The following is an 18,942-nucleotide window of genomic DNA, read 5'->3' as shown; positions in this document are numbered from 1 at the left end:
CACTTACAAACCTTCAACAGTTCCAAGTTAACGTATCCACCCTCTGAACCTTTACGCAAATTGTGTTTATGTGCTCAATTGTTTCTTTGTTTCTATTGGCTGAACGCGAACGATGTGGCTAATTGACACAGTTGTTTTGACCCTGGTGATAAGTTCACCTGCCATTTTAGCTGTGCCCAAATGTTGGTCAGGGGATGTCTTTTAAGTTAGGTGAGCCACGGTTTTAGTTGCCAATGTTTTTATGGTTCTAATTTGTTCTGGAGTTGCAGTTTTGTAATAAATATAAGACTGTTGAACAGTTATCTCAGTCTTTGTTTTAAGCCTTTTCAAGTGGTTGAGCTCTTCCACAAGCACGCAAGTGCTTTCTCATGATCCAGGATGTGATATTTGAAGCTGGGTGAATGCTTGTGAGAATTTATGAGTCTCTCTGATGTTGACATGCTCTCTTCTCTACGTGTCAATGAAAAGGCTCAAATTAGAGGGAGAGAGAACCTCGGATCCTCTGGGAACGGGAGTTGTCAATCATTAATTCTATTCTTAGCATCGGAAACAATGTCTGGATGGGTGAGAATGGCTAACAAGCTCTATCTACTGCAATGAATCAGTGGTACAGATGCTTGGTGAAAACTCACTAACCATTTCAATCGCAGTGTTTTCGGGATTGGAGGATAAGTGTTCATTTAGAAAGAATTGGACTCAACAAGTGATCAACCAATCCAGGCAAGCAACACACTGAAACATTTTGAGTCAAATGCCCAGCCAGATCAATACCTACAGAATGAACAGAACATTTAATACAAGAATCCAGAAATATTGACAGGGAAATCAGAGGACGATAAATCTATCATTACTACTTTGCCCTTTCACTATATGCTTCTCTTGTAAACATAATATAACATTATTTGCCAACATCCTAAAAAGACCTCACAGTGGACTTCTCTCAATTTGAGAACTGAGATCTCGGTAAACGTCTCAACACTTTGCTGAGACTGCAGCGAAACCTCCCTCAACCTCACCGTCATGCTCTCTGAAACTGTTCCCCCAACCTCACCGTCATGCACTCTGAAACCGTTCCCCCATCGTCACCGTCATGCGCTCTGAAACCGTTCCCCCAACCTCACCGTCATGCGCTCTGAAACCGTTCCCCCAACCTCACCGTCATGCTCTCTGAAACCATTCCCCCAACCTTACCGTCATGCTCTCTGAAACCGTTCCCCCAACCTCACCGTCATGCTCTCTGAAACCGTTCCCCCAACCTCACCGTCATGCTCTCTGAAACCGTTCCCCCAACCTCACCGTCATGCACTCTGAAACCGTTCCCTCAACTTCACCGTCATGCGCTCTGAAACCGTTCTCCCAACCTCACTGTCATGCGTTCTGAAACCGTTCCCCTAACCTCACTGTCATGCTCTCTGAAACCGTTCCCCCAACCTCACCGTCATGCGCTCTGAAACCGTTCCCCCATCCTCACCGTCATGCGCTCTGAAACCGTTCCCCCAACCTCACCGTCATGCGCTCTGAAACCGTTCCCCCAACCTCACCGTCATGCTCTCTGAAACCATTCCCCCAACCTTACCGTCATGCTCTCTGAAACCGTTCCCCCAACCTCACCGTCATGCTCTCTGAAACCGTTCCCCCAACCTCACCGTCATGCTCTCTGAAACCGTTCTCCCAACCTCACCGTCATGCACTCTGAAACCGTTCCCTCAACTTCACCGTCATGCGCTCTGAAACCGTTCCCCCAACCTCACCGTCATGCTCTCTGAAACCGTTCCCCCAACCTCACCGTCATGCTCTCTGAAACCGTTCCCTCAACCTCACCGTCATGCTCTCTGAAACCGTTCTCCCAACCTCACCGTCATGCACTCTGAAACCGTTCCCTCAACTTCACCGTCATGCGCTCTGAAACCGTTCTCCCAACCTCACTGTCATGCGCTCTGAAACCGTTCTCCCAACCTCACTGTCATGCGTTCTGAAACCGTTCCCCTAACCTCACTGTCATGCTCTCTGAAACCGTTCCCTCAACCTCACTGTCATGCGCTCTGAAACCGTTCCCCCAACCTCACTGTCATACTCTCTGAAACCGTTCCCCCAACCTCACTGTCATGCTCTCTGAAACCGTTCCCCCAACTTCACTGTCATGCTCTCTGAAACCGTTCCCCCAACAATCAATAGAACTGGATCTCCCAAGGGACCACTAGCTAGAATCAAGAAATGAAAAGGTAGAATTAGTTTGCCTGGAGAAAGAACAGGTGTGAGAGGAAACTACTCTCTTTGGCACACACTTCCTGCACTCAAAGACCTTTGCATCTGGCATGTTGTCTCTGTATTGTGAGTGATAAGATCTAGGTCCTCTGGCTTTAGATGGTTCAATTGAATGATGGTGAATTATAGCGTGACACGTTTCTATTCTTGATGTCAGGGCTTGCATGCCATGTAAATACATATGTACAGTGCTACATAATCTGACATTCAGATTTGGTATTCACAGGGGAGCTTTTAAGTAGTATTGCATTTAAGAAGAATCAATTGTAATTTGTTTTGATTAGGAGACATGATACAAAAGAAAGTTCATGTCTTTCACCCCGAAGGTCTATTTTTATTGCTGTTTACATCGTACATCTCACAGCTGATATGAAATGAAAGGAAACATGAAAAGTGTTGACAGAAAGCTGTGTGCCGGCCTAAGTGTGAATGCAGTCTGTCTGTTTTGGCCCAACGTGTGTGTGTGTGTGTGTGTGTGTGTGTGTGTGTGTGTGTGTGTGTGTGTGTGTGTGTGTGTGTGTGTGTGTGTGTACTGTGCTAGGCTTGGCTTGGCTTGGCTGGGGTATCCACTCTCTACCAACACCTCCCACACTCCTACTCAGTCCAAAAGAATAGTGCTGCTGGATCACAATCCAAGAGGGATCCCCATAGGCCTAGGAAAGAGAGTCCACACCTCGTGTTCCAAGTTTAGCCACTAGCGTCCTAGAAGTGTTATTTTCCCATCCTGCACTAATTAGAAGCACAAGCATCCCAGCTGTGGAGTTTAATTATCAGCCCAACACGACCATTTCTCACCATTTCTGTTGTATTATATAGGCATTAATTGATTAGAAACATGTTTCATCCACTAACATCCATCTTAGATCCTTCTCAATAGTAACAGGTCACATGATGATTTTGTGGACCCACACGACATTGTCGTGAATTGAGGACCGCTCAGCCTATTCCTGTCCTTGTCTTTTCTCGTGTCCTGATCGAAACAAAGATCTTGTTTACACTAACATGTCAACATCTCTCTCTGATCAGGATCGATGTTAGCAACTCTAAGCTTTGTCTAATCTATGATTAGTGCCCGGGGTGAAAAGGACACCCTGGCCATTGACTGCCAAAACGCCCTATGAAGAGCGATGTTTAGTCTGAAGTATGGTGTATGTTCCCACCACCTTTACAGATGGTTTGTCCCCTTTGAAGTTACCTGTCATATGATCAACAAATGTAACTTAGTTGATATGAACTACCAACCGTTGCTGGGATCATAGAGAATAACCTCCAAGTGTTATTGAGAATTACTAGTATTTTGTCTTCAGAGCTCTGTAATGGGAGCATTATAAGATTATAGGATTAATGTAAGCGGTGACTTCCTAATTGTATTGTTCTCTACACGTGCGCTTTGTTGTAGCAGATAAAACATACGTCACACACGCTTAGTAATAGTTTCCGGCCCACAAAACAATCATTTGTTTTTTCACTTTCTATTTCTAATTTCATCCATGACCTGCTGTGGACTGTCAGCTATACAATTCAAATGTTAAACCTTCATGTTGCTCTTAATTGTGCTGCATTTGGCTGCCTTTTAGAACATGCGTGTTAGTTTGGCAGACACCTCCTCAGTGCCCGTTGTAAATCCTCATTCTATGAAGTTTCCTAGTGTTGTGTTACTTTACTATTGAATTGAGATGTAGAGAATGATGCATCGTCGGCAGCAGTAATCTAATCTTAGGCAGAGGCGCTCCAGAGGGTGGGGGATCTCACCGTGTGATTGGAGCATTTATCTCAATAAAGTGGCAGGTACATTATCAAATCTCTGGCCCTGGAGCAACAGTCACACACACGCGTGCAGCCAATCAGACGGGAACAAAGCACATGCAGACTCGCCCACTTGTGCATGCACCCACACGTCCACACACATGCACACACGTGCACACATACAACACAAACACACTGTACTAGCACACACATTCATGCCAAGAGCACTTTTAACCCCAAAATTGATACGAAATTGACTAACAACAATAGCAGACACAAATAGTGAAAAGTTGGTCACATAAAGCATTAGTGTAACATTAGACAGATGATATTCTGTATATGCATGTATGGACTGTTTATGACCCCAGGTTTTATAGCAATAACAGCGACAGTATGATTTTCCCTGCTAAAGGAGAAACAAGATACCCTGCCTCTTTTCATGGTATCCGTGCAGGCTTCCTAGCAACACATGCAACTGTTTTCACAACCCAGCTCACTTCCTGTAAAGTGCAACTCTTCCTCGCAGACTAATGGCTGGCTTTTTTTTAAGGGCAGATTATAGTCAATGAAACCCCTCTCTCACCCCTCATCCTCTACCACACCAAGGAAGTCCTCCATGGAAGTGCCTCTTTAGATTGGAGTCAACAATGTGCTCCTAACTGGCTTCATATTAATATTTAACTGCAGTGCCAAGCACCAAGGGGCACATTCTCTCTGTGTCATTTGTCTTATCCTTACTCTTTTTTTCAATATGGTGGATTTTTTTTCACTTGAAATGCAGTTTTGCTGGCATAATTTCAGGGGCTTTGTTTTTGTATTACAGTGGCTTTCAAATGTTTTACATGGATTAGGATATCTTAACTAAAACCTGTGACAATGTTATTTCATTATTTTCTGGATTATATTTCATATTTCAGTGGTTTACATTTTGTGTTTTGGTATTAATAAAGATGACGTTAGTCCATATTTTTATTTATTTTGTACAACTGGTTTAATCTCGTAAAGTGATCAGCATATAGGCTACACTGCAGCATGTGTGATTATTTGCATCCCAGTTCAATAAGCGCTTGTGTTGATGGAAGTCCAAAATAGACATCGAAATCCATTCCATTCTATTACTTTGCATAATGGAAGTCTATTCCGCTGTGAAATGTGTTTATTGTGTCCTCCCGCCATTTATATAACTGTTGTTTAAGAAAAACACTGCAGTCTGCTCCCAGATGAAGAGACAGAATCAGTTAGAATTTGTGGAAGTAATCAATCAAAATGTCCAACCTCTGAACTTCAAATGTCAACATGCCAATTGTATGAATGGTAGATTGTTGATTTGGTCCAATTACGGTGTCAGATCACCTTACAATAGATATCATACGCGTGTTATCTGAAAACAGCTTTCTTCCTTTCATTGAAACATGATTCAGTGGCTTGTGACTAATTGCGGTAGGATTTACGGTTGGTTATCTGGTTTGCCTTTCCTGTGTTCTCATAAAGCATGCCTGTCAGAGCCGCATGATGAATATCACCGCAAAGCAGGAGGGACACTCCCATCCCTATCCCATTATTTAAAGGCCACCGACTGCTCCTCCCACAACATCCTGCCTCAAACTGGGGCAAGAGAACGTTTGGGCAACAACATAAACTCCCACAACACACATAAGAGATCCATGTGAAACGATGAGGTTTATTGATTGTGTTCTTACTGTTACTGACAGCTTGGACACATTTCTAAGTGGAGCATGGACCATTGCGTTGTACCTTTTGAAATGTGTCTGCTGTTGAATGCATTGACAGTCGGATTTTGACAGACACACTTGAATGGGCAGTTTGTGCAGAATGACCAAAATATCTTGTCACTGCAGGAGTGACAAATGAGTCTGTCTCCTACACAAGCTGCAGTGCAGTATTCCACCTTCGGTTTGTTATTGATCACTGAAATGAATGATTTAATTCGCTGAATCCAATGAGATGACTAGCAGATGGTAACCATGACACTTGTTCATGAAGATGGCGTGGCATCAATAATGACACGGAGTCCGCACAATGTTTCCTATTTGTGAAAAATATAATTCAATGGAAGAAACTGTTGAACATTGTCTGGGTTAAATCGAAAGTCTGCCTCAGAGTTACGTGCGGTGCTGTGTGTTGTGCTTGATGAATCAAAAATCATCAAAGCCCTTTAAACCATGGAAGCGTCATTGTGGTATTCCAGCTAATGACATTCAGGTCAATTGTGAGAGGAAGAGCTTTAGTCAATGGATTGTAGCTTAGCGAAACATGGCCAAGAGCACAGATCACACTGAACATAGGGTCGGTAATTATCCATGAATGTTAAGCAGCTCAAAGTTTTTCAGCAGACATTAAGTGGTAGCCTCTGGTCTCTTCCTTCTCCTCAGACATATTTTTCTCTTTTTCATTATAACCCATGATTTACAATTTGGTGTTGTTCAGAAAGAAAAAAGAAGGTCAATGTTCATTTGGAAGTGAAATGAAGTGTCTGACCATGCTTTAGTAACTTAAGATCTTATTCTCTTCAAATGCAGACTTCTGTACTACCCCTTAGGAATATGTGGAGATTGTCTCTTCATCCTTTGTCTTTCCATGGTCTCTCTGAAGGGATACATTGTTTGGCCTTGTGTAATGCTCATCCGATTGTTTTCAAGCTTTTTGGCTAGATTGTTTGTAGGCCTTTTCGCTAACTAATTGCTCTAATGGGTTTAACAGGGGCTCAACTTGGCATGTTCAATATGTTGACGTTCATCTCCGCCAAGGGTTATGTGCAATTGTATTTAAGAGGGCTTTTTGTATTCCATTTCACTCTGTGCTGCAACTGAACTTTACTCGGAGTTGGGTATGGTAGTTTGGGGATACAAGGTCCTCGGCTCGCTTTCATTTTACAGTTATTTTTTATAGCTTTGGCCATCTGAGATGTGATAGCACTTTATTTTAAGTGGTTTTCCTAAAGCAAACCTAATATGCTCATAATAACACCTGTCCAACCTGGTCCTGACATTCTGTAGAATGACAGACGTTTTGAGTGCTCTATGAGACACCTAAACCAGAAGTAACGACAGGAATTTCTTGGCAATAGGACCACCACTAGTATCTGTCAGACAGCAAGGACAGCTCAAAATAATCCCTGACCTTGGCAGTAAGTAGTTCCTGTTTTAGAAGGATCAATAATAAGCAAACACAACCAAGTGAACAGCTCTGTGTGACTCCATCCTTAGTGAGGATGACCCTGTGGGAGCCAAAACATGTCTGTTCATTAATGAACACATGGGGACAGAGAGATCCGACTGCCTCTCCAACAGTGGGGATATAACATTTCTTACTCCAGCCTAATCTGCTGCTTAGAGTTGGGAGTATGTACACTTGAGCCTATGGGAGATCTATTAAGGCCCTTGGACATTATGTAAAACTGTTAACTAGGATCACAAAAGAAAGAAAAATCTCCCGTGAATTATATATTCAAGCAATAAGGCCCGAGAGGGTGTGGTTTATGGCCAATGTATCACGGCTAAGGGCTGTTCTTAAACACGACGCAAAGCGGAGTGCCTGGATACAGCCCTTAGCTATGGTACATTGACCATATACCACAAAGCCCCAGAGGTGCCTTATTGCTATTATAAACTGGTTACTAACACAATTAGAGCAGTAAAAATAGATGTTTAGTCATACCTGTGGTATCCGGCCTGAAATACCACAGCAAATCATTTTGCTAGGGTTTCATTTACTCAGGCAAACAGAACATAGGGATAAGCCTTGGGAATGCTCCAGATAGTTTACCCCCTGCCTCTTTTGTGCCGAATACCCCATACACCCCATTTCATAAGGCTATTAAATGAACCCCAATCTGATCGGTAGCTAACAGATGCACAGACATCCCCTGAATCACAACTATATATGATACATGTGCAGTATGACAGCAGGGCATTGATCTTGTGTTGATATAGGGGGAAAAAGAACAGCCATGTGTGATGTGCCTTCAGGCTTCTGTCGACATGCTGATACGCAGATTGAAGCCAGTTCCTGCCTGCGAGATCAGCAGCTGAGCGATGAGATGAGTCCACTAATAGGCTGTCATCTGAGGCATTTGGGTCTGATAATTGCAGGAAATGTTTCAGCCTGTTTCAGGCAGACTAGGGTTCTTCGTCCTCCACAGGGGGGGGAAATCGGTTTAGGGGTGCAACGTGGGTAAACACAAGGCACCCTCACCCGGATACCACTCAGAACGAGGCCATCATCTAACACAATAAATTCAAATCAAATCAAATGACATTTTATTTGACACATACACATGGTTAGCAGATGTTAATGTGAGTGTAGCAAAATGCTTGTGCTTCTAGTTCTGACGGTGCAGTAATATCTAACAAGTAATCTAACAATTCCCCAACAACTACCTAATACAGACAAATCTAAAGAGGTGAATGAGAATATGTACATGTAAGTACATGGATGAGCGATGGCCGAGCAGCATAGACAAAGTGCAATAGATGGTATAAAATACAGTATATACATGTGATATGAGTAATGCAAGATATGTAAACATTGTATAAAGTGGCATTATTTAGAGTGCATTGTATAAAGTGACTAGTGATCCATTTATTAAAGTGGCCAGTGATTGGGTCTCAATGTAGGCAGCAGCCTCTCTGAGTTAGTGATTGCTGTTTAGCAGTCTGATGGCCTTGAGATAATAGCTGTTTCTCAGTCTCTCGGTCCCAGTTTTGATGCACATGTACTGACCTCGCCTTCTGGATGGTAGCAGTGTAAACAGGCAGTGGCTCAGGTGGTTGACGTCCTTGATGATCTTTTTGGCCTTACTGTGACATCGGGTGCTGTAGGTGTTCACGGAGGGCAGGTAGTTTGCCACCCTCTGGAGAGTCTTGCGGTTGAGGGCGGTGCAGTTTCCGTACCAGGCTGTGATACAGCCCGACAGGATGCTCTCGATTGAGCTTCTGTAAAAGTTTGTCAGGGTTTTGGGTGACAAGCCAAATTTCTTCAGCCTTCTGAGGTTGAAGTGGTGCTGTTTCTCCTTCTTCACCACACTGTCTGTGTGAGTGGACCGTTTCAGTTTGTCTGTGATGTGTACGCTGTAGATGGAAGGGGTTGGTCTGAGGTGAAGCTGTACATTAGTCTCCTCTTCTTTCTCGGTTGTCCTGTGCTGTCACTAGCCTGCGGATAACAGCGTCAGAGCACAACATTGTCACGGATTAGGTTGAGCTGAATGACTCAATGAACAAGACCACTATTAAGCCGCAGCTTTTCTACTGTGATGAGGTTTGGCGTGGGGGTAAAAGTCAGAGAAAGCTCTTGTGTTCCGGCTGCAATGGAGACTTCATTCAGAGTAATAATGTGGAACTGAAAGGAGAGCTATAGTAGAATAGCTGATGTACTAATCTTTTAGTGCATGAATTGTCAATGTGCTATATGCCCCTGTCAGCGGGTATGAAGGCGTGGTCGGGGTTCTCTATGACATTACTGGTAGACATTACTGGTCTCCATCGATCCGTCCACTGCGCCTGTGGATGATATTTGTATGGTTTGCTTTTTCCAAATGATTCATAAACTACCGCCCCTAAAATAATCCATTTCCCATCAATTGATATACTGTATAGTGTGCACTGTATCCACTTTACCATTTGATGTAAAAAAAAATATATGGTTATTTTAACCCTGTCTGTGTTGTGTTCCCAAGGGCCATGGGGCAGATGTATGGGCAGTGACTGTGGTCCAGGTGGCAGCCAGAGTCGGGCTGTGTGGTGTGCCCACGTGGACGGCTGGACCACCCTCCACACCAACTGTGACCAGTCCCAGCGGCCTTCCAACCAGCAGAACTGCTTCCGTGTGTGCGACTGGCACAAGGACCTTTACGACTGGAAACTGGGTGCCTGGAACCAGTGTGTGTCCGTGTCAGCAAGGACCTTTGGGGGCATGCGGCCATACGTATGCAATGGGGGTGAGGAGGGCATTCAGACTCGGGAGGTGGGCTGCGTACTAAAGTCAGACGAGTCTCCCGGAGATGACAACATCTGTGAGTACTTTGAGCCCAAGCCTCGGCTAGAGCAGGCCTGCCTCATCCCCTGCCCTCATGACTGTGTAGTGTCTGAGTTCACCCCCTGGACGTCCTGCTCAAAAACCTGTGGAACCGGCTTAAAGAACCGGGTGCGCAGTGTCCTGGTGCCTCCGCTCTTCGGGGGTTCCGCCTGCCCCAACCTGACTGAGTTCCAGACCTGTAAGCCAGGGCCTTGTAAGGGGCCTGAGGGGGTGTACAGCCTCAGGGTGGGGCCCTGGATGCCCTGTTCTCTCCCCATTTCCCGGCCGGTGCGGCAGGCCAAGCGTAGGAAGGGTAAAGGGGAGGCCAGGGAGAGGCCTGGGGTCAAAGACCCTGATACTAGGGAGCTGATCCAGAAGAAACGGACCAGGAACCGGCTCAACAGGCAGGAGAGCCCCTTCTGGGACATCCAGCTGGGATACCAGAGTCGCACGGTGTCCTGTGCACACAGGAACGGGAGCACGGTGGGACTCAGGTAAGTGGCTCAGCATCAGTATTTCAGGGTCCTTAGTTTGTGCCTGTGTGCTGGTTGTCCTTTAAAATTGTACTTTTAGCCTAAATGGGCAAACCATGATATGTCATTGGTCAAAGGAAACCATGTGTTTTTGTCCTTTCAGAACTGTAATTCATCATAGTGAGTTACAGTATCTCTTGGCTTGTCCTTAAATAACACGCAATCTTAAAATAGGCACAAACCTGCCACATGTCTAAACAGGCCTTTGCAAGGGGTTGTTTTTATCTTCTTCAGAACTGTAAGCACATTATTATGTTTTGAGGTGATGTACTGTACTGATGTACAGTGGATGACAGGTAAGGGAATGGTTATTTGTCTCTGCTTTGCTGTCAAAGCAATGGAGCACTCCCACTTTCTGATGTCTACTTTCAACGGTTGAGATAACAACTCTATATTCACTGGTGCTCATTCAGTGACAGGGATTGAATCTTAGCCAGCACTTTGTAAAGCACTTTGAAAAGTCTTCTGTGATCTTCGACTGTAAAAGAGCAGGGTGAGTTGCACAAAGCACATCATTGCATTGGTATTGTTACGTGTGCAGGTGAGGAAAGATAAAAGCATTTCAAATCAAAAAGCTTGATTATTAAGAGTAATTTCAGTTCAACTTAAAAAAAAGTAGTCATTTATTTTTAAATGCTGTTGACCAAATACTTTTTATGAAAATCTTTCACATTAGGAGTATGGTTCAGGCTATCAATGACTCAGGTTCTTCACATACTATATCTTATATACGATATACAGTAGACAAGACAGCATGGGTGCCCTTTCTTGCCTTGAAGCTCTTTCTTTTGTGTTGAATGATGTCTTTGTTTCATGCTGAGTGACAATAACTTCAAATGTCAGTACAGTACCTCTCATCTTAGAATCCATGAGGTCTTTCATCTCTAGCAAGGAGAACTACAGTCTCCGTTATATAGCCTTACATCCACATGATGTATGTGTCACATGCTACAGATTTGATCAATTATGTACTAAATATATTCATTAATGCGCTGTTGGGGCCAATTTCTCAGCAGTGGCTGGGATCAAATATTTCAAAAGAACCGTGAAAACAAATCTTACACCCTTGGGAATGTAAATATTAATCTTTGACTTGTTTATTTCTGGTTCTGAAATATTTATTGTTGTTTTTGCCACTTCAGAAAAGTGGAACAAACTTCCCAGCAAACCAACATTGTTTCTGTGAAAGTTCCCAGAACATTTGTTAGGTTGCGGCAATGTTCTCATAGCACAAAAACATTCTTTGTATGTTTTTGGGATGTTATCATCCTAATGTTAGATAAAACCCTAACTAGAACTTAATGAGAATCTTAGCTAATGTTCTGGGAATGTTCCCGGTTTGCTGGGTTCTCTCTGAAGCGATACCCAGTGAATCTAGGCAGTCGTCCTCCGAACATCTTGCTGACTTCATTTCCCATGTTGTTTGATGTACATCTGTCATCATTGGGCCACAGCTTTCTCTTGAATCATTAGACTTTGTTTTCGCCTGGTTGTAGAATAGTGGCTGGCTTTGCATGTAACCATATGAAAACAGAATGCATGTGTAGGCTATTTACTGTAGAGTTCCAGCTTACATGTTGGCCTCTGAAGTTTCCATTTACCACCAGAAGCACTTCTAGAAAGTATCACTTTACATCTTTTAGCTTATGCTTATGTTTCTCTTCACTGGCCACACTGGCCTTCCAACCATTCCACTCTGTTTTCTAAACTGTGTTTTCATCAAGGCATTAAAAAAGATTGTTAAAAGTTTTCGCCCAGGGTTTCACATTCCCTGACCCACATAGTACAGCCGGTCTTGTAGGCTTCAATTGTACAACATGTTTCTTAGCCAAAGCCTTGTGTAATGAGCACTTCTGCGTTCAATGTGGATATTCAACAGAAACCAAACTCTGTTTTGTGGAATTTCATGGCATTTCTTGTTGTTTGTCGTATAACCTTTATTGGTTTTAAAATGAGAGGTTTGAGTGTTTTTGAAATATTATTACTCTCTTATTTCAAGTGAAATTGTCTGTATGTCCCCGATCTGTCTGACTGACGGAGATTTTTTAAAAGTACGACTACTTTAAAGACTTTTAAACCCCTACAACAATGCAGAATGTAATAAAAATACTTAAAGAGATCGAGATGCCGTGAAAAGGGTCAATGGACGCTTTAAGGCTTTTTAAGGCATGTGTGAAGTTTCATCTGAGTCAGGAAGCGAGCCATTATCCTCACTGTGTCACAGAACCTTTGTTTTAATTCCTGAATGTTGTTCACTGAGAAAGAAACACCAGCGTGCCTTGCTGGCAGCACAACGGAGCTTCGTCGTGACGTCACACCGGCAGGCCCACCACATCAACGAATTCAAAAGGTATCTTAATCTGTGGAGACAGAGGGGTTAAAAACACAAGTCAAGCTCTTTTTCAAAACAGTTTCACTCGTTTCTAGCAGAAGTGTGAGAAGCTAGAGGTGAAGTGTGGCCTCGGCGTCGCCTAAATGAGAGGTTTCTAAATGAAGCCGAGCTGTAATTAGCAGTAAAAGCTCGTCAGCCGCAGCGCCTCGGGGAAAGGCGATGCACGCAACAGAGCAAGGAACAGAAAATGGTCGGCATTAATTGCTAATCATTTGAAGGAGCTTAAAGAGGCAGCGTTTATTCATTAGCTCTAATTGCAAGTTGAATGATTAACAGAGTGATTGCTTTTGGTGATTGATCAGTTGTGGTTACTACTCTGATGCATTTGAGGCACTACCCTTCAGAATTGATGTAGATATGAACCTAGTATAAGCAACTTTAAGTATTGTATTGTATTACATGTACAAAACCCCTCTTCTCATGGTCCTTTGAGCCGGATTTGAACCAGCAACCATTTCACTACCTAAATGTGGGGGCTGTTGTACAAACCCTTTCCATCTTTTTTTTCTGCATTGTTTATTGTTTATTAAGTTGTGATGATTCTGAATGAAGGGTTGAGTACTATGGTTCAATGCCAGTCAGTTCCCTAAGGACTCTTGAATACAGCTTATTACAACATGCTTAGTATAATGTACATTCTACTATAGTACAAGTATTAGTACATTATAGTATATGATAGTATTAGTATCATGTACTTCCATCCAGCTCATTGATGAATGGCCCCTGGCTTCCCATTGTCTTCCGACAGGTGGTGGCGTCACCCAACACAGCCGTCTATCTATCGTAAAACAATGCTTCCTTGATGAATGACACACTGCAATAGACAGGACGAAAACCAATATTCCACAAATTCAATCAACATACGCCAAATTCTACCTCAAAATGTACCTCAACTGTCTTTGAAACCCACTGACCACTTGTTCTAGGACCACCAACACACACAGGGCTCCCTCAGGACCAGCTTCCACATCCACTGTCGCAAATTACAGGCAGCTCGCAGACTGATCTCAGATTACTGACCATGCCACTCCTCTGCTCTCGCCTCACCTCTGTGTTCCAGTCGGTGTCTGCCTAGGGACCTCCCTCTGACGGTCCAGTCCTGCATCCTTGCTAAGGACTGTAAGCTGAGCGAGTGGGCAGACTGGGGCCCCTGCTCCAAGGCCTGTCTAGACCCAGACCCTGAGTCCTCCCGGGGCCAACGCTCCAGGACCAGACGCGTGCACCAGTTCTCCGTGGGGGAGGGGGAGGACTGCCCACCGCTGGAGGAGACGGAGCCATGTGACCCTCAGGGGGATGGAGTACTGCCCTGCGCCACGTGAGTGTCACTTAGTGTCACGAGGATGTGTGGAAGTTATAGTTTTACACTAAATATATGGTAAGAAAGATACTTAACATTTATGGTAGGCCTAGAGCTTGAACGTGGGTTAAGTCAATGTTGTATTAGTGGAATTTAAAATGATGAAATGTCGTGTCCAAATGTAATGTATTACACAGTAGTACCAGTCTGTCGAAAGATACTACCGAACATAGTTCAGGAACCTGATAGGCTTCCAGGAAGTTTTCAACAAATTGGAACCACTTAGTGCACTAACATCCCAAAGTCTACTGGATTCTCACTGACAGAGGTGATACATTCATCCTGTTGATTTCCCATTAGCTACTTCACCTAGCTAATTTGCTCTCCTGGGTGGCCCGTAGGAGTTTGTTTGCGTGGGCCTGTGTCTGTGGTGGAGGAGAGAGCATGTGGAGAAAGATTGGTGCAAGTGTTTGAGCTTTTGCAAGACACCGACTCCAGTCAAGTGGAGTCTATGACAATATTGTCTCTCCTGTAGCCTGCCACGTAAACACACACACAGATCATATCCCGTCTTTACACAACCATTCACATAACACTTGAGCTTTCCTGTTCCGATTCTGCGAAATACTTCAAAACGACACCATCTATAAAACTATCAGTCGTGACATAGCCTTTAAAATTGACTCTTTTCATTACTAAAATGTATCTTTTCATATTACTCATGTGTTACACGGATTGGAAGCAATTAGCCAAACATGGAGCTGATAGCTGTTGAAGTTGTAGTGGAACGATAAGGATTAGTGCAATTCAAGTTTGGCAGCTGCAGCCTCAGATGCAGGTAGAACAGATCAACACACAAGTCACAAATGTGTTTTTATAGAACAGACATGTCAGGGATTTGATTAGCTAAAGAAACATCAGTCAGATTTTAAATGTGTTTTGACAGCATAACCCCCACACACCCATCTCTGTCACCGTCACAGTTACACCTGGAGGACTACAGAGTGGAGCGACTGTAGGGTGGACTCGTTGCTAAGTCAACAGGACCGTCGGCGTAGCAACCAGACCGGCCTGTGTGGGGGAGGGCTCCAGAACCGAGAGGTGTACTGTGTCCAGGCCAACGCCGAACTACTGACCTACCTCAACAACCTCAAAGACAAAGATGGTAATGAGGCGTTTCTATATATAACACTTTTCCATAACAAAGTCTTATCTATATATAAGGGACTGATCCAAATGTATTGGGGGAGGGGCTGGTCCAAATCAAGGAGTCATAAAAATATATACGTAAAAAATATTTTCACATGACCCTCCCCTTGTACATTAAAATAAATGGAACACCCTTCCCCCTCATAGAATTAACTCTAAATCATGTTTACGACCCTGTGTTTATAAACATTGATATCGACTTCAGCATACTTTTGTTTCACAGTCGAGGGGCCAAAAAGTCAGGGGTTTGCAGACTACCCCAGACAAGCCATATTTATAATTATGTAAAATATATGCAAAGAGTTTACCACCAACAGGTTTTTGTGCCAATGCACCACACAATCAAAAAACAAAGCATACCGATTTAGAGCACTTCGATATCATGGTTTGTGTTTTCAACACCACAATAAATAGACTATGTCAATCTTGACAAACAGAAAATACTTCCCTCCCTACCTTTGTAGGCCTACCCAGTATAGAAGGCTTGACAATCTCTGAATGACATTCAACTTTTTAGTGTTTTGTAACAGATGGCTCTTTCAGTTTGGATTGATTGATTGATTTTATTTGCAGGTAAAAAAATATATATACATATATACACAAATATTTTTTAAATAAGTCTGGGACTTATTTCCATTGTGGTCCCTACTTTCTACTATTTTATACATGAACACATATACAGTGCCTTGCAAAAGTATTCGGCCCCCTTGAACTTTGCAACCTTTTGCCACATTTCAGGCTTCAAACATAAAGATATAAAACTGTCTTTTTTTGTGAAGAATCAACAACAAGTGGGACACAATCATGAAGTGGAACGACATTTATTGGATATTTCAAACTTTTTTAACAAATCAAAAACTGAAAAATTGGGCGTGCAAAATTATTCAGCCCCTTTACTTTCAGTGCAGCAAACTCTCTCCAGAAGTTCAGTGAGGATCTCTGAATGATCCAATGTTGACCTAAATGACTAATGATGATAAATACAATCCACCTGTGTGTATTCAAGTCTCCGTATAAATGCACCTGCACTGTGATAGTCTCAGAGGTCCGTTAAAAGCGCAGAGAGCATCATGAAGAACAAGGAACACACCAGGCAGGTCCGAGATACTGTTGTGAAGAAGTTTAAAGCCGGATTTGGATACAAAAAGATTTCCCAAGCTTTAAACATCCCAAGGAGCACTGTGCAAGCGATAATATTGAAATGGAAGGAGTATCAGACCACTGCAAATCTACCAAGACCTGCCCGTCCCTCTAAACTTTCAGCTCATACAAGGAGAAGACTGATCAGAGATGCAGCCAAGAGGCCCATGATCACTCTGGATGAACTGCAGAGATCTACAGCTGAGGTGGGAGACTCTGTCCATAGGACAACAATATTGCACAAATCTGGCCTTTATGGAAGAGTGGCAAGAAGAAAGCCATTTCTTAAAGATATCCATAAAAACTGTCATTTAAAGTTTGCCACAAGCCACCTGGGAGACACACCAAACATGTGGAAGAAGGTGCTCTGGTCAGATGAAACCAAAATTGAACTTTTTGGCAACAATGCAAAACGTTATGTTTGGCGTAAAAGCAACACAGCTCATCACCCTGAACACACCATCCCCACTGTCAAACATGGTGGTGGCAGCATCATGGTTTGGGCCTGCTTTTCTTCATCAGGGACAGGGAAGATGGTTAAAATTGATGGGAAGATGGATGGAGCCAAATACAGGACCATTCTGGAAGAAAACCTGATGGAGTCTGCAAAAGACCTGAGACTGGGACGGAGATTTGTCTTCCAACAAGACAATGATCCAAAACATAAAGCAAAATCTACAATGGAATGGTTCAAAAATAAACATATCCAGGTGTTAGAATGGCCAAGTCAAAGTCCAGACCTGAATCCAATCGAGAATCTGTGGAAAGAACTGAAAACTGCTGTTCACAAATGCTCTCCATCCAACCTCACTGAGCTCGAGCTGTTTTGCAAGGAGGAATGGGAAAAAATGTCAGTCTCTCGATGTGCAAAACTGATAGAGACATACCCCAAGCGACTTACAGCTGTAATCGCAGCAAAAGGTGGAGCTACAAAGTATTAACTTAAGGGGGCTGAATAATTTTGCACGCCCAATTTTTCAGTTTTTGCGCTTTTAACGGACCTCTGAGACTATCACAGTGCAGGTGCATTTATACGGAGACTTGAATACACACAGGTGGATTGTATTTATCATCATTAGTCATTTAGGTCAACATTGGATCATTCAGAGATCCTCACTGAACTTCTGGAGAGAGTTTGCTGCACTGAAAGTAAAGGGGCTGAATAATTTTGCACGCCCAATTTTTCAGTTTTTGATTTGTTAAAAAAGTTTGAAATATCCAATAAATGTTTTTCCACTTCATGATTGTGTCCCACTTGTTGTTGATTCTTCACAAAAAAATACAGTTTTATATCTTTATGTTTGAAGCCTGAAATGTGGCAAAAGGTCGCAAAGTTCAAGGGGGCCGAATACTTTCGCAAGGCACTGTACTTACATTACATAGATACAGACAAATTACAGAGATAGAGACCAAAAAAATGCTCAACCTCCAGATGAGTATGAGGGGGGAGTTTAAGTCCAATTCCTACCAGCTTGTTTGGCGGGTAGAGCATTCTTAAAATGATTAGGGCTGCTGGTGAACCATGATGTGCAGGCATAATCAAAACCACATGGGATTAGCGCACTAGCTTGGTTTCCATCCAATCGGCGACAGATCTTCCAAAATCTTCATAAAAACAATATGCCATTTCAGAGTTTTCTTTGGGAAACAACATGACAGGGAAGACGTTGATTTACCGGACATTGAAGACATCGACCAGGTATCCATATACATTCAGATCCGACCTGGCTCCTCCAGCTCCATCCATAAACGAGGGATATTGGCCAAATGAGCCTTGCTTACGTGTCCTTAACCTCCCTGCGCACGGAATCCGCTAGCGGGCTGAAATTCCACAACATACGGTGATCGCTACATAAATAGTCATATTAAACATTCATGAAAATACAAGTGTCACACATGTTTCGAAAGCCTAGAATCGTGCTAATCCTACTGCGTTGTCTGATTTAAAAAAGGATTTACTGTGAAAGAATACGATGCGATTATCTGAGCATAGAGCCCCATAAAAAACAACAATTTTAACCAGCACAGGCGTAACATGTTCATAAACTGCATTAAAATAAATAGTTTACCTTTGACGATCTTCGTCTGTTTGCAATTCCAATGCTCATTGTTACACAATGAATTATTTTTCGTTTGATAAAATCCGTTTTTATAGCCTAACACGAAACATTTTGTGAACTGCTTGTGTCGTGAATTCCGTCTCATTCCATTTTTGACGACACATTCCAGGTAAATGACCCACACAGAACGTGACTTTTCCAGTCATGTTTGGTTTCATTGCAATCAACTGGTTTGTTTGTAACACAATCAAACCTGATGGGCTATTT

The 18,942-nt window shown here is 43.1% G+C and overlaps 1 protein-coding gene across 2 annotated transcripts in view; it reads left to right on the top strand.

Annotated features, from left to right (window-relative positions):
* Positions 1–18,942, top strand: part of LOC110515882 (thrombospondin type-1 domain-containing protein 7A) — a 104,887-nt gene that overhangs the window by 25,681 nt on the left and 60,264 nt on the right. For both annotated transcript variants that reach the window (XM_036973360.2, XM_090229174.1), the window contains exons 2-4: positions 9,707–10,538; positions 14,030–14,284; positions 15,250–15,431. In XM_036973360.2, coding sequence (XP_036829255.2) covers positions 9,707–10,538; positions 14,030–14,284; positions 15,250–15,431 — 1,269 coding nt within the window. The remainder of the gene's footprint in view (positions 1–9,706; positions 10,539–14,029; positions 14,285–15,249; positions 15,432–18,942) is intronic.

This window comes from Oncorhynchus mykiss, chromosome 3 (genome assembly GCF_057628025.1).
Source record: "Oncorhynchus mykiss isolate SJ-2025 chromosome 3, ASM5762802v1, whole genome shotgun sequence".
NCBI classification, from domain to species: domain Eukaryota; kingdom Metazoa; phylum Chordata; class Actinopteri; order Salmoniformes; family Salmonidae; genus Oncorhynchus; species Oncorhynchus mykiss.
The sequence above is the reverse complement of the archived record's forward strand: the minus strand, read 5'-3'. Positions and strand labels throughout refer to the sequence as shown.